Genomic DNA, 12,577 nt, shown 5'->3' with positions numbered 1-12,577 from the left:
TTTTTATTAATTTTAACAAAAACAATTACTTAAATATCACATTTACATAAGTATTCAGACCCTTTACTCAGTACTTTGTTGAAGCACATTTAGCAGTGATTACAGCCTCGAGTCTTCTTGGGTATGACTCTACAAGCTTGGCACACCTGTATTTTGGCAGTTTCTCTCATTCTTCTCTGCAGATCCTCTCAAGCTATATCAGGTTGGATGGGGAGCATCGCTGCACAGCTATTTTTAGATATCTCCAGAGATGTTCGATCGGGTTCAAGTCCGGGCTCTGGCTGGGCCACTCAAGGACATTCAGAGACTTGTCCCGAAGCCGCTCCTGCGTTGTCTTCGCTGTGTCCTTAGGGTAGTTATCCTGTTGGAAGGTGAACCTTCGCCCCAGTCTGAGGTCCTGAGCAGGTTTTTATCAAGGATCTCTGTACTTTGCTCCGTTCATCTTTCCCTCGATCCTGACTAGTCTTCCAGTCCCTGCTGCTGAAAAACATCCCCACAGCATGATACTGCCACCGGCATGCCTCGCCATAGGGATGGTGCCAGGTTTTCTCCAGACGTGATGCTTGGCATTCAGGCCAAAGAGTTCAATCTTGGGTTCATCAGACCAGAGAATGTTATTTCTCATGGTCCCAGAGTCCTTTAGGTGCCTTTTGGCAAACTTCAAGCGGGATGTCATGTGCCTTTTACTGAGGAGTGTCTTCTCTCTGGCCACTCTACCATAAAGGCCTGATTGGTAGAGTGCTGCAGAGATGGTTGTCCTTCTAGAAGGTTCTCCCATCTCCACAGAGGAACTCTGGAGCTCTGTCAGGGTGACCATCAGGTTCTTGGTCACCTCCCTGACCAAGGCCCTTCTCCCCCGATTGCTCAGTTTGGTCTGGCGGCCAGCTCTTGGAAGAGTCTTGGTGGTTCCAAACTTCCATTTTAAGAATGATAGAGGCCACTGTGTTCAAGGGGACCTTCAATACTGCAGAAATGTTTTGGTACCCTTCCCCAGATCTGTGCCTCGACACAATCCTGTCTCGGAGCTCTACGGACAGTTCTTTCGACCTCATGGCTTGGTTTTTGCTCTGACATGCACTGACAACTGTGGGACCTTTATATAGACAGGTGTGTTCCTTTCCAAATCATGTCCAGTCAATTGAATTTACCACAGGTGGACTCCAATCAAGTTGTAGAAACATCTCAAGGATGATCAATGGAAACCAGATACGCCGGAGCTCAATTTCGAGTCTCATAGCAAAGGGTCTGAATACTTATGTAAATGTATTTCTGTGTTCTATTTTTAATACATTTGCAAAAATGTCTAAAAACATATTTTCAATTTGTGATTATGGGCTATTGTGTGTGTATATTGATGAGAAATAAGTCAGGGGTTCTGAATACTTTCTGAATGTACTGTACATATCAATGGTGTACCAGCTAAATTGTAGTAGTCTGAAGGGATTGGTCCATTCTATGAATTCTATTTATATGATTGAAATGACACCCACCCTGTATTTAAGAGCATGTTGTATCTCAAGCGTTGGCGGGCACAACACAAAAACCTCAGATGATGTGAAATAGGGTCTAAGCTTCAATATATGCCATTTTTTTTTTTTTTTATCTGAGTTTATGCATTTTTAGATAATTGACATTAAAGGTTTAAAAATAAAGAAAAAATATTACAAATTATTTTTTTCAAGAAAAATGTAGTTTTACAACAATGTTTGTAAGCTTTTAAATGATATCAAACTCACCGGTTTATCTTTTCCAGTGATGAAGACATGAATGTCTCATGGTATGCATAATGGGTCAACTTTGATCACCTTTTTATATATATATATTCTTTAAAAAAAATGTTAACTAGGCAAGTCAGTTATTAAGAACAAATTCTTATTTACAATGACGGCCTACCCTGGCCAAACCCGGACTACTATCACGGCCGGAAATGATGCAGGGGACTCCCAATCACGTGACTCCCAATCACGGCCGGATGCAGCCTGGATATATCCTGATTTCAGGTCTAAAAAGAAACGTTTTCCGTGGGCAAACATGTATAGAAAGTTTTGTTTAAATCAAAAAAGGGATGCTGTCAAAAAGTGATTGAATTCAAATTGGTTTAAGCTATAGGCTCTTAAGTGATTCCTACCAATTTCTGAGAATGTAGATGGTGATTCACAGAACTCTAGACCAGGTGTGTGGTGTGTGCTAGCAATACGGTTTTAAAATGCATCCCTTCCCTGAACATAGAGTGACGTACTGTCAGAGAAAGCCAGTACACACCTCCTTCCCTCAGTTCCTTCAACCTCGTTTGCCATTTCTGTCTTTCATCCTGGAACATGGAGTTAGTCATCATCCTAGCCTTAGAGGGCTGTAGCCTCTTCCTGTGACCGTCTGTAATGATTAGTGTGGCGTTTTCCTGTTGTACAGTCATATCCTTGGTAGACAACATGCAGTAATTGTTGATCATTGTGTTCAATGTCCGTTCTTGTACTTCTTGGTAAACGGCTCGCTCTTCAATTCCTAGAATTAAAGACATTAGACCTTCTAGACCCCTCAAACTGAACTCTGGGCCATGAAGCCAGTTCCATTGCATCGTTTTCATTGTTCCCTTCTAATCATGCACTGATTTAGACCTGTGACACCAGGTGGGTGCAATTAATTATCATGTAGAACAGAAAACTAGCAGGCTCCGGACCTCGTAGGGTAAGAGTTGATTATTATGGGCATCTGCACCAGTGTGTAGAGCAGGTTTCCCCAACTGGTTGCCTCCTGGCCAAATTTGGCCCACAGGTGATTTTATTTGGCCCCCCAAGTTTTCTGAACAATTTTATTTTTTATTTTTGGACAGAATACTGTAAAGACAACAGCAAAATCAGCTGCAAGTATTCCCACGCACAATAGAGAGATGTGATCGTATACAAATGTAATGTGATTATGTTTTAGTCAAATGTTATATCTGTTTGGGCTTTTTACGGTCAATTTGCAGTCAACAAAATATTTGTAACTATATTCCGGCCCCCTGACCATCCGCTCAAGAAAAAATCATCCCGCGTCTCATTCTACTTGATAATCCCTGGTGTAGAGACTGTAAGAGAGGTGACATATCGGGTTATCAAGTGGCTTGTCCTGAATATTGTCACTGACAATTGTTTTATTTTCTGACTGTTTTCATCCTCTTTTGGGGAAAATGATAGAGGTATTTTATTTACATTTATTGGAATGGGGACCACACACATCTGGGTGCTAATGTTTCGTGCGTGAGTATGCAGGTGCAAGTGTTTTTCCATCCCATTACCTCAGCTGGTGTTGGTAGGGTTAAACAACCCTAGCACACATGCAATGTTTCCTCTCCAATTTTTGTCTGAATACAAACTATTTATGTTTAGTCATGTTCAGTTGGTCTGACAGGGTGTTGTCACTGTGGTGTCACACATGAGTTTGGGTGGGCTGGGGCAATATGACGGTGTGATGTTGGTACCTGGTGTTTCACATGGGAAAGCTAACTGCCGCTAAACCCAGCAGTTAGATTCTTCACCTCCACCCTGCTGGCCTGGTTACAGGTGTTATCACCCCTCCCCCTCTACCCTACCACAGTCAGAAGGGGGAGGGGTTTGTGGTGTAAGGTAACAGGTTGTGAGGATGCAGCAGAATCTGAGGCAGATTTCCCATGTGTGCCATCATGTTGTTTCACAGGGTTAGGTGTACATTTTGATTTGTAATGGTGGAGACTTGATATTAAGTGTGAGTTGGAAACATTCCTGTTAGGTGTACAATAGCATGGTTCTATAGACCTTATAGTATTATCTACACTGAACCAAAATGTAAACACAACATGTAACAATTTCAAAGATTTTACTGAGTTACTGTTGATATAAGGAAATCAGTCAATTGAAATAAATGAATTAGGCCAAAATCTATGGATTTCACATGGCTGGGAATACAGATATGCATCTGTTGGTCACAGATAACTTTTTTTTAAAAGGTAAGAGCGTGGATCAGAAAACCAGTCAGTATCTGGTGTGACCCCCATTCGCCTCATGCAGCGTGACATCTCCTTTTGCATAGAGTTGATCAGGCTTTTGATTGTGGCCTGTGGAATGTTGTCCCACTCCACTTCAATGGCTGTGCGAAATTGCTGGATATTGGCGGGAACTGGAACACCCTGTCGTACACATTGATCCAAAGCATCCCGAACATGCTCAATGGGTGATCTGTCTCAGTATGCAGGCCATGGAAGAACTGGGATATTTTCAGCTTCCAGGAATTGTGTATAGATCTTGGGACATGGGGCTGTGCATTATCATGCTAAAACATGAGGTGATGGCGGCAAATGAATGGCACAACAATGGGCCTCAGAATCACGGTATCTCTGTGCATTCAAATTGCCATCGATAAAATTCTATTTTGTTCGTTGTCTGTAGCATATGCTTGCCCATACCATAACTCTACCGCCACGATGGGGCACTCTGTTCACAACGTTGACATCAGCATATCGCCTACACGACACCATACACGCTGTCTGCCATCTGCCCGGTACATTTGAATCTGGTATTCATCCCTGAAGAGCACACTTCTCCAGCGTGCCAGTGGCCATCGAAGGTGAGCATTTGCCCACTGCAGTCAGTTACAACGTCAAGACCCTGGTGAGGACGACGAGCAAGCAGATGAGCTTCCCTGAGATGGTTTCTGACAGTTTGTGCAGAAATTCTTTGGTTGTGCAAACCCACAGGTTCATCAGCTATCCGGGTGGCTGGTCTCAGACCATCCTGCAGGTGAAGAAGCCAGATGTGGAGGTCCTGGGCATGGTCACAGATGGTCTGCGGTTGTGAGACTGGTTGGACGTACTGACTGATTCTCTAAAACGACTTTAGTCGGCTTATGGTAGAAAAATGTACATTCAGTTCTCTGGCAACAGCTCTGGTGGACATTCCTGCAGTCAGCATGCCAATTGCACGCTCCCTCAAAACTTGAGACATCTGTGGCATGGATTTGTGTGACAAAACTGCACATTTTAGTGGCCTTTTATTGTCCCCAGCGCATGTGTAATGATTTTACATTTGACAGTTTTTACATTTCATGCTGTTTAATCAGCTTCTTGATATGCCACCCCTGTCAGGTGGATGGATTATCTTGGCTAAGGTGAAATGCTCATTAACAGGGATGTAAACAAATTTGTGTGTAACATTTGAGAAAAGTAAACGTTTTGTGCTTATCGAAAATTTCAGTGATGTTTTATTTCAGCTCATGATACATGGGACCAACACGTTGCGTTTATGTTTTTGTTCAGTATAGTTGATCTGTTTTATAACTTATTATTAACCTTCTCCCTCTACCTTCTCCCTGTCCCCAGACCAGACAGCCTGTGTTTGTTCAGCAGTTACAGGCAGTGTTCAGAGTGTATCACTGTAACTGGCTGGTCCCAGTTCAGAAGGGCTCAGTGGAGAGCTGTATCAAGGTGCTGTCTGACGTGGGTAAGGAGGACAACACATTCCTAACACTAACCCCCAACACTACTGTAGCTCTGATTTATATCATCAACTAACTAATCTAACAAAGACAACTCAAAGTAATAAGTAGTTCAATGAACTACTCTGGTGTATGTATAGATTTGACATGCTATATAACACTTTATTTATGTATGTTTTCAAAGAAATCCAACTTGATGTTAGTAATTTGTTGTTCTTTTGTTAGTCAAATCCCCTGATGAGGCAGTGGTATTATGATTGGGATGTACTCTAAAGATGAGTGTTGTATCATACTGTCTGTAAGACCTCTACACACACATTATTTGGCTTTCTTGGTGTGTGACAGCTAAAGGGCGAGCCATCGCCATCCCAGTGGATCTGGACAGCCAGGTGAACAACCTGTTTGTGAAGTCCAACAACATCATCCAGAAGACAGCGATGTCCTGGAGAATGTCTGCCCGCAATGCTGCCCGCAGAGACTCGGTACTGACCGCTTCACGAGACTACAGGAACATCATTGAGAGACTGCAGGTGGGTACACTGTGTTTGTGAGTCCGTCCGTCCTTTTAAACGCATCCAACTGTATGGTTTGCAGTGGGGGAAAAAGTATTTGATCCCCTGCTGATTTTGTACATTTGCCCACTGACAAAGAAAGGATCCGTCTATAATTTTAATGGTAGGTTTATTTGAACAGTGAGAGACAGAATAACAACAGAAATATCCAGAAAAACGCATGTCAAAAATGTTATAAATTGATTTGCATTTTAATGAGGGAAATAAGTATTTGACCCCCTCTCAATCAGAAAGAATTCTGGCTCCCAGGTGTCTTTTATACAGGTAACGAGCTGAGATTAGGAGCACACTCTTAAAGGGAGTGCTCCTAACCGCAGCTTGTTACCTGTAAAAAAGACACCTGTCCACAGAAGCAATCAATCAATCAGATTCCAAACTCTCCACCATGGCCAAGACCAAAGAGCTCTCCAAGGATGTCAGGGACAAGATTGTAGACCTACACAAGGTTGGAATGGGCTACAAGACCATCGCCAAGCTGCTGGGTGAGAAGGTGACAACATTTGGTGCGATTATTCGCAAATGGAAGAAACACAAAAGAACTGTCAATCTCCCTCGGCCTGGGGCTCCATGCAAGATCTCACCTCGTGGAGTTGCAATGATCATGAGAACGGTGAGGAATCAGCCCAGAACTATACAGGAGGATCTTGTCAATGATCTCAAGGCAGCTGGGACCATAGTCACCAAGAAAACAATTGGTAACACACTATGCCGTGAAGGACTGAAATCCTGCAGCGCCTGCAAGGTCCCCCTCCTCAAGAACACATATACATGCCCGTCTGAAGTTTGCCAATGAACATCTGAATGACTCAGAGGACAACTGGTGAAAGTGTTGTGGTCAGATGAGACCAAAATGGAGCTCTTTGGCATCAACTCAACTCGCCGTGTTTGGAGGAGGAGGAATGCTGCCTATGACCCCAAGAACACCATCTCCACCCTCAAACATGGAGGTGGAAACATTATGCTTTGGGGGTGTTTTTCTGCTAAGGGGACAGGACAACTTCACCGCATCAAAGGGACGATGGACGGGGCCATGTGCCGTCAAATCTTGGGTGAGAACCTCCTTCCCTCAGCCAGGGCATTGAAAATGGGTCATGGATGGGTATTCCAGCATGACAATGACCCAAAACACACGGCCAAGGCAACAAAGGAGTGTCTCAAGAAGAAGCACATTAAGGTCCTGGAGTGGCCTAGCCAGTCTCCAGACCTTAATCCCATAGAAAATCTGTGGAGGGAGCTGAAGGTTCGAGTTGCCAAACGTCAGCCTCAACCTTAATGACTTGGAGAAGATCTGCAAAGAGGAGTGGGACAAAATCCCTCCTGAGATGTGTGCAAACCTGGTGGCCAATTACAAGAAACGTCTGACCTCTGTGATTGCAAACAAGGGTTTTGCCACCAAGTACTAAGTCATGTTTTGCAGAGGGGTCAAATACTTATTTCCCTCATTAAAATGCAAATCATTTAAAAACATTTTTACATGCGTTTTTCTGGATTTGTTGTTGTTGTTGTTATTCTGTCTCTCACCATTCAAATAAATCTACCATTAAATTTATAGACTGATCATTTCTTTGTAAGTGGGCAAACGTACAAAATCAGCAGGGGATCAAATACTTTTTTCCCTCACTGTACGTGTCTCTGTCTTAACCCTCCCCCCTCCCCATCTCCCTCCTTTCCTCACTATCCCCCCCTGTAGGACATAGTGTCAGCTCTAGAGGACCGTCTGCGTCCGTTGGTCCAGGCTGAGCTGTCTGTCCTAGTGGATGTGCTGCATCGGCCAGAGCTGCTCTTTCCTGAGAACACAGACTCCCGCAGGAAGTGTGAGAGTGGCGGATTCATCTGCAAGTACGTGTGTTTACACTAACAATCCCACCCCAACCCTAAACAAAGTATACAGTGCCTGGGATATTATATGGACATATGGTTAAAAAAAAATCAATAATATTGAAAACCAAATTAAAGAGACACATTGCCAGTTCTTGATGAATGTATTTATTGGTGGGAGGAATTCATCCAAGCACTTCCTTCAGCTCTGTTCAACATGATAACATAACTTGCATGGTGAAGAGCAGGAAGCCACTGGAGGTGTTACGACCGTATGAATAGATAGATCTGGTAGATTGATGGAAGCGGGATATAGACCACATCTCCCAACTCTAACTCAAGGAAGATTGCTGCATTAGATTCTGACTCTCCATCAGTATTAACTTCAGCAGTGTGTACAGCTCTCTGGCCATTCTTAAACAAGCCTACACCCAAACCTGTTGAATTCAGTTGACCACAGACCGTGTATCTGAAGTAGTAGACTCCTCTCACTAGTGCTGTAAAGAGTAAAAAACATACATTATGTTACGTGTACATTTTTTATTTTATTTGTCATCCAGTGGTTGAAATACATGCATAGTACATTGTACCTGTAACTTGGTTCTAAGCCTTGCTGGCGTTTGTGATGACTTTGGGGTAGATCAATGTAGTGTCACGCCACTGTTTATCTGTCTGTGAATACAGCATCTAAGAAGAGAGCGTGCATTCATTCCATTTGGTCATTATTGTTTAATCACTGTCAGCAGCAACACCAGTAGAACTACAGAAGCCCCCATTCTGACAACACTGTCTGGGGGTCATTTTTATACAGTACCTCGGTCATTACGTACGATCAGTCATTGCCTATATTTGGTGACACAGTTGTGTGAGGCCAAGGCCTTCACAAAGAGAACATTTGTGGATAAGATTATTGGTCGTGGGAAGAGTGAACCTGTTATTTATCATGCGTCTGCGTGAATTTCTATTTTCATCTGACATCACCTGAATAGAAAAGTCCAATCAAAAGTGAATATAAACAAAATGAATAAGGTTCTACTTGCAATGACTGTGATATGTGATTAGTTTTTTCCTACAAAACTTTTTATTTTAGATTTGTTTTGGCCCATTCACCTCTTCGGAGGACAAAAATAACTTTGTTTTTACAAGGTTTTATTTTTTTACATGTACGTTCTACACACATGTTACAAGCATGGGAGCTTTCTTCTTGATCAGATAGCCCTTACACAGAACCACACCTGCGGAGATCATCCATTCACATTTACATTTTAGTCATTTAGCAGATGCTCTTATCCAGAGTGACTTACAGTAGTGAATGCATACATTTCATACATTTTTTTCTCCATACTCTGTGTCTCACAAAGACACGGCGGTTGGAACAAAAATCTCCAATTTGGACTCATCTGACCAAAGGACAGATTCCACCAGTCTAATGTCCATTGCTCGTGTTTCTTGGCCCAAGCAAGTCTCTTCTTCTTATTGGTGTCCTTTAGTAGTGGTGTCTTTGCAGCAATTTGACCATGAAGGCCTGATTCACACAGTCTCCTCTGAACAGTTGATGTTGAGATTTGTATGTTACTTGAACTCTGAAGTATTTATTTGGGCTGTAATTTCTGAGGCTGGTAACTAATGAACTTATCCTCTGCAGCAGAGGTAACTCTGGGTCTTCCTTTCCTGTGGCGGTCCTCATGAGAGACAGTTTCAAAATATCGCTTGATGGTTTTTGTGACTGCACTTGAAGAAACGTACAAAGTTCTTGAACTTATCCGCATTGACTGACCTTCATGTCTTAAAGTAATGATGGACTGTCATTTCTCTTTGCTCATCTGAGTTGTTCTTGCCATAATATGGACTTGGTCTTTTACCAAATAGAGCTATCTTCTATATACCACCCCTACCTTGTCGCAACACAACTGATTGGCTCAAACGCATTAAGAAGGAAAGAAATTCCACAAATTTACTTTTAACAAGGCACACCTGTTAATTGAAATGCATTCTCCTACCTCATGGAGCTGGTTGAGAGAATGCCAAGAGTTTGCAAAGTTGTCATCAAGGCAAATGGTGTTTACTTTGAAGAACTCAAATATAAAATATAAAATACACTTTGTTGGTTACTACATGATTCCATATGTGTTATTTCATAGTTTTGATGTCTTTACTATTATTCTACAATGTAGAAAACAGTAAAATAAAGAAAAACTATTGAATGAGTAGGTGTGTCCAAACTTTGGACTGGTACTGTATTCAGTACCGTTCAAAAGTTTGTTGTCACTTAGAAATGTCAGTTTTTTACATTTTTTGTCCATTTAAAGTAACATCAAATTGATCAGAAGTACAGTGTAGACATTGTTAATGTTGTAAATGCCTATTGTAGCTGGAAACGGCAGATTTAAAAAAAAAAAAATAAATAAATAAATAAAAAGGAATATCTACATAGGCGTACAGAGGCCCATTATCAGCAATGTGTTCCAATGGCACGTTGTGTTAGCTAATCCAAGTTGATCATTTTAAAAGGCTTTGATCATTAGAAAGCACTTTTGCAATTATGTTAGCACAGCTGAAAACTGTTGTTCTGGTTGAAGAAGCAATAAAACTGGCCTTCTTTAGACTAGTTCAGTATCTGGAGCATCAGCATTTGTGGGTTCGATTACAGGCTCAAAATGGCCAGAAACAAAGTACTTTCTTCTGAAACACATCCGTCTATTCTTGTTCTGAGAAATGAAGGCTATTCCATGCAAGAAATTGCCAAGAAACTGAAGATCTCGTACAACGCTGTGTACTGCTCCCTTCACAGAACAGCGCAAACTGGCCCTAACCAGAATAGAAAAAGGAATGGGAGGCCCCGGTGCACAACTGAGCAAGAGGACAAGTACATTAGAGTGTCTAGTTTGAGAAACAGGCGCCTCACATGTCCTCAAATGGCAGCTTCATTAAATAGTACCCGCAAAACACCAGTCTCAACATCAACAGTGAAGAGGTGAATCCGGGATGCTGGCCTTCTAGGCAGAGTTCCTCTGTCCAGTGTCTGTGTTCTTTTGCCCATCTTAATCTTTTCTTTTTATTGGCCAGTCTAAGATATGGCTTTTTCTTTGCAACTCTGCCTAGAAGGCCAGCATCCTGGAGTTGCCGCTTCACTGTTGACATTAAGACTGGTGTTTTGTGGGTACTATTTAATGAAGCTGTCAACATTTTCCTACTAAACTTATTTGAATGCACTGACTGTTAAGTCGCTCTGGTTAGGAGTGTCTGCTAAATAACAAAAACATGAATGTGAATGTGTGCACAACACCGCCACTCCAACATGGTGTCTCCCAAACCCACCCATCCAGTCAATCCTCTTGTGACCTCAGCCCCATGATTAGTGACCCCATGGTGACCTTTGACCCTGTCTCTCCCCAGGCTGATCAAACACACCAAGCAGCTGCTGGAGGAAAATGAGGAGAGGCTGTGTATCAAAGTCCTGCAGACCCTCCGAGAGATGATGACCAAAGACCGAGGATATGGAGAGAAGGTAGACCACCAGCCACATCACATCTTACCTTACATCCAACTGCAGCCCTGAACATCTAAGAACATCTCTTTCTTTCAATCACAGTTGGATCGATGAACAGTTCTGTCTAGTGTCTAACCTCCTCTTTTTAGGATTGCTCACATTGTAATACTCATCAACCAATGTCTGGGTGTGTTATATTTATTCTGATGTGATATGGAATTATATGGGTCTTTATAATGAACACACACACTCACACACACAGCTTGGCCAAGCTAGACTGACCTCATGAATACTTGGCTGGCCACTACCTAACCTGCATGGCCCAATGAAAGCATCCATGTGTGAGGACAAGCATGAAGATGTACTGTAGCTCCCGATGGTCCATCTTCATAGAAAAGCTATTGGTTCAGAATGGATGGAATTTCCCTCTTCTATTATACCAAACACTTTTCAATCTGTGTATAACACCTTTTACTATGGAACGCCATTTGAGTCTTTGCGTGTCAAAAATATACACGTCAATTAACACTATTTGATGCGTCAAATAAGCTTTTAATTTGACACTACAAATAACAAAATTCTATAGACCCTTTTCCAGTATGCGACACACGGATGCGTGCGACTCTTGGCGTCATTAAGAAAGCCAACACCATCCCAGTCAACATAGCCTAGATTAAAATGTTTATTACTTCTAAACAAAATAACTTTTTGGGTTTCTCATACGCTTACAATTATGTTTGTTTTGATTCTTCCTTGAAAAGTTGCTAAGATTATATTTCATTGTGATCTTTGTAAAATAAATATTTTGGATGCAGCAGTTGTTGGCTAGAATGCTATCGCTAATTGATATAGGCTGTGCAAGCCAAGCGCCACCACTATGATCAGTAGCACTGTCAAAGCTGCTGTAAAAAAATGTGTTTACAATACTACTTTGGTAATAAGGCATTATTTCTTTGACCGAATGGAAAACGTCTGTGTGAGCATTTGAAATAAGATCAGGATCAAACGAGCAGGATCAAAAATGTTAGATACAGATGTTATTAGCAACTGGGGTAGCTAGCTAACTTTAGCTTGATTACCTAGTTAGCACCAATGCCTGAAACAGCCTGAAAACAATGACCAGCAGAAACTGCAGTTATTTTCAATAATAGCTAGGCAGCCACTTGTGTTCCTATTGAAATCAAATTTCATTTCATGAAAATAACTAGCTCACTAGCTATTTGTACATCCCTTTCAATCCCCCTAGAGT

General features: G+C 42.0%; 1 protein-coding gene across 3 annotated transcripts in view; it reads left to right on the top strand.

The window, feature by feature from the left end:
- Positions 1 to 12,577, top strand: part of LOC106583165 (inositol 1,4,5-trisphosphate receptor type 1) — a 190,689-nt gene that overhangs the window by 98,397 nt on the left and 79,715 nt on the right. For all 3 annotated transcript variants that reach the window (XM_045705741.1, XM_045705740.1, XM_045705739.1), the window contains exons 35-38: positions 5,333 to 5,453; positions 5,794 to 5,978; positions 7,711 to 7,859; positions 11,235 to 11,346. In XM_045705741.1, coding sequence (XP_045561697.1) covers positions 5,333 to 5,453; positions 5,794 to 5,978; positions 7,711 to 7,859; positions 11,235 to 11,346 — 567 coding nt within the window. The remainder of the gene's footprint in view (positions 1 to 5,332; positions 5,454 to 5,793; positions 5,979 to 7,710; positions 7,860 to 11,234; positions 11,347 to 12,577) is intronic.

Source organism: Salmo salar, chromosome ssa22 (genome assembly GCF_905237065.1).
Source record: "Salmo salar chromosome ssa22, Ssal_v3.1, whole genome shotgun sequence".
In the NCBI taxonomy this organism is placed as follows: domain Eukaryota; kingdom Metazoa; phylum Chordata; class Actinopteri; order Salmoniformes; family Salmonidae; genus Salmo; species Salmo salar.
This window is presented reverse-complemented; position numbering and strand designations above follow the sequence as displayed.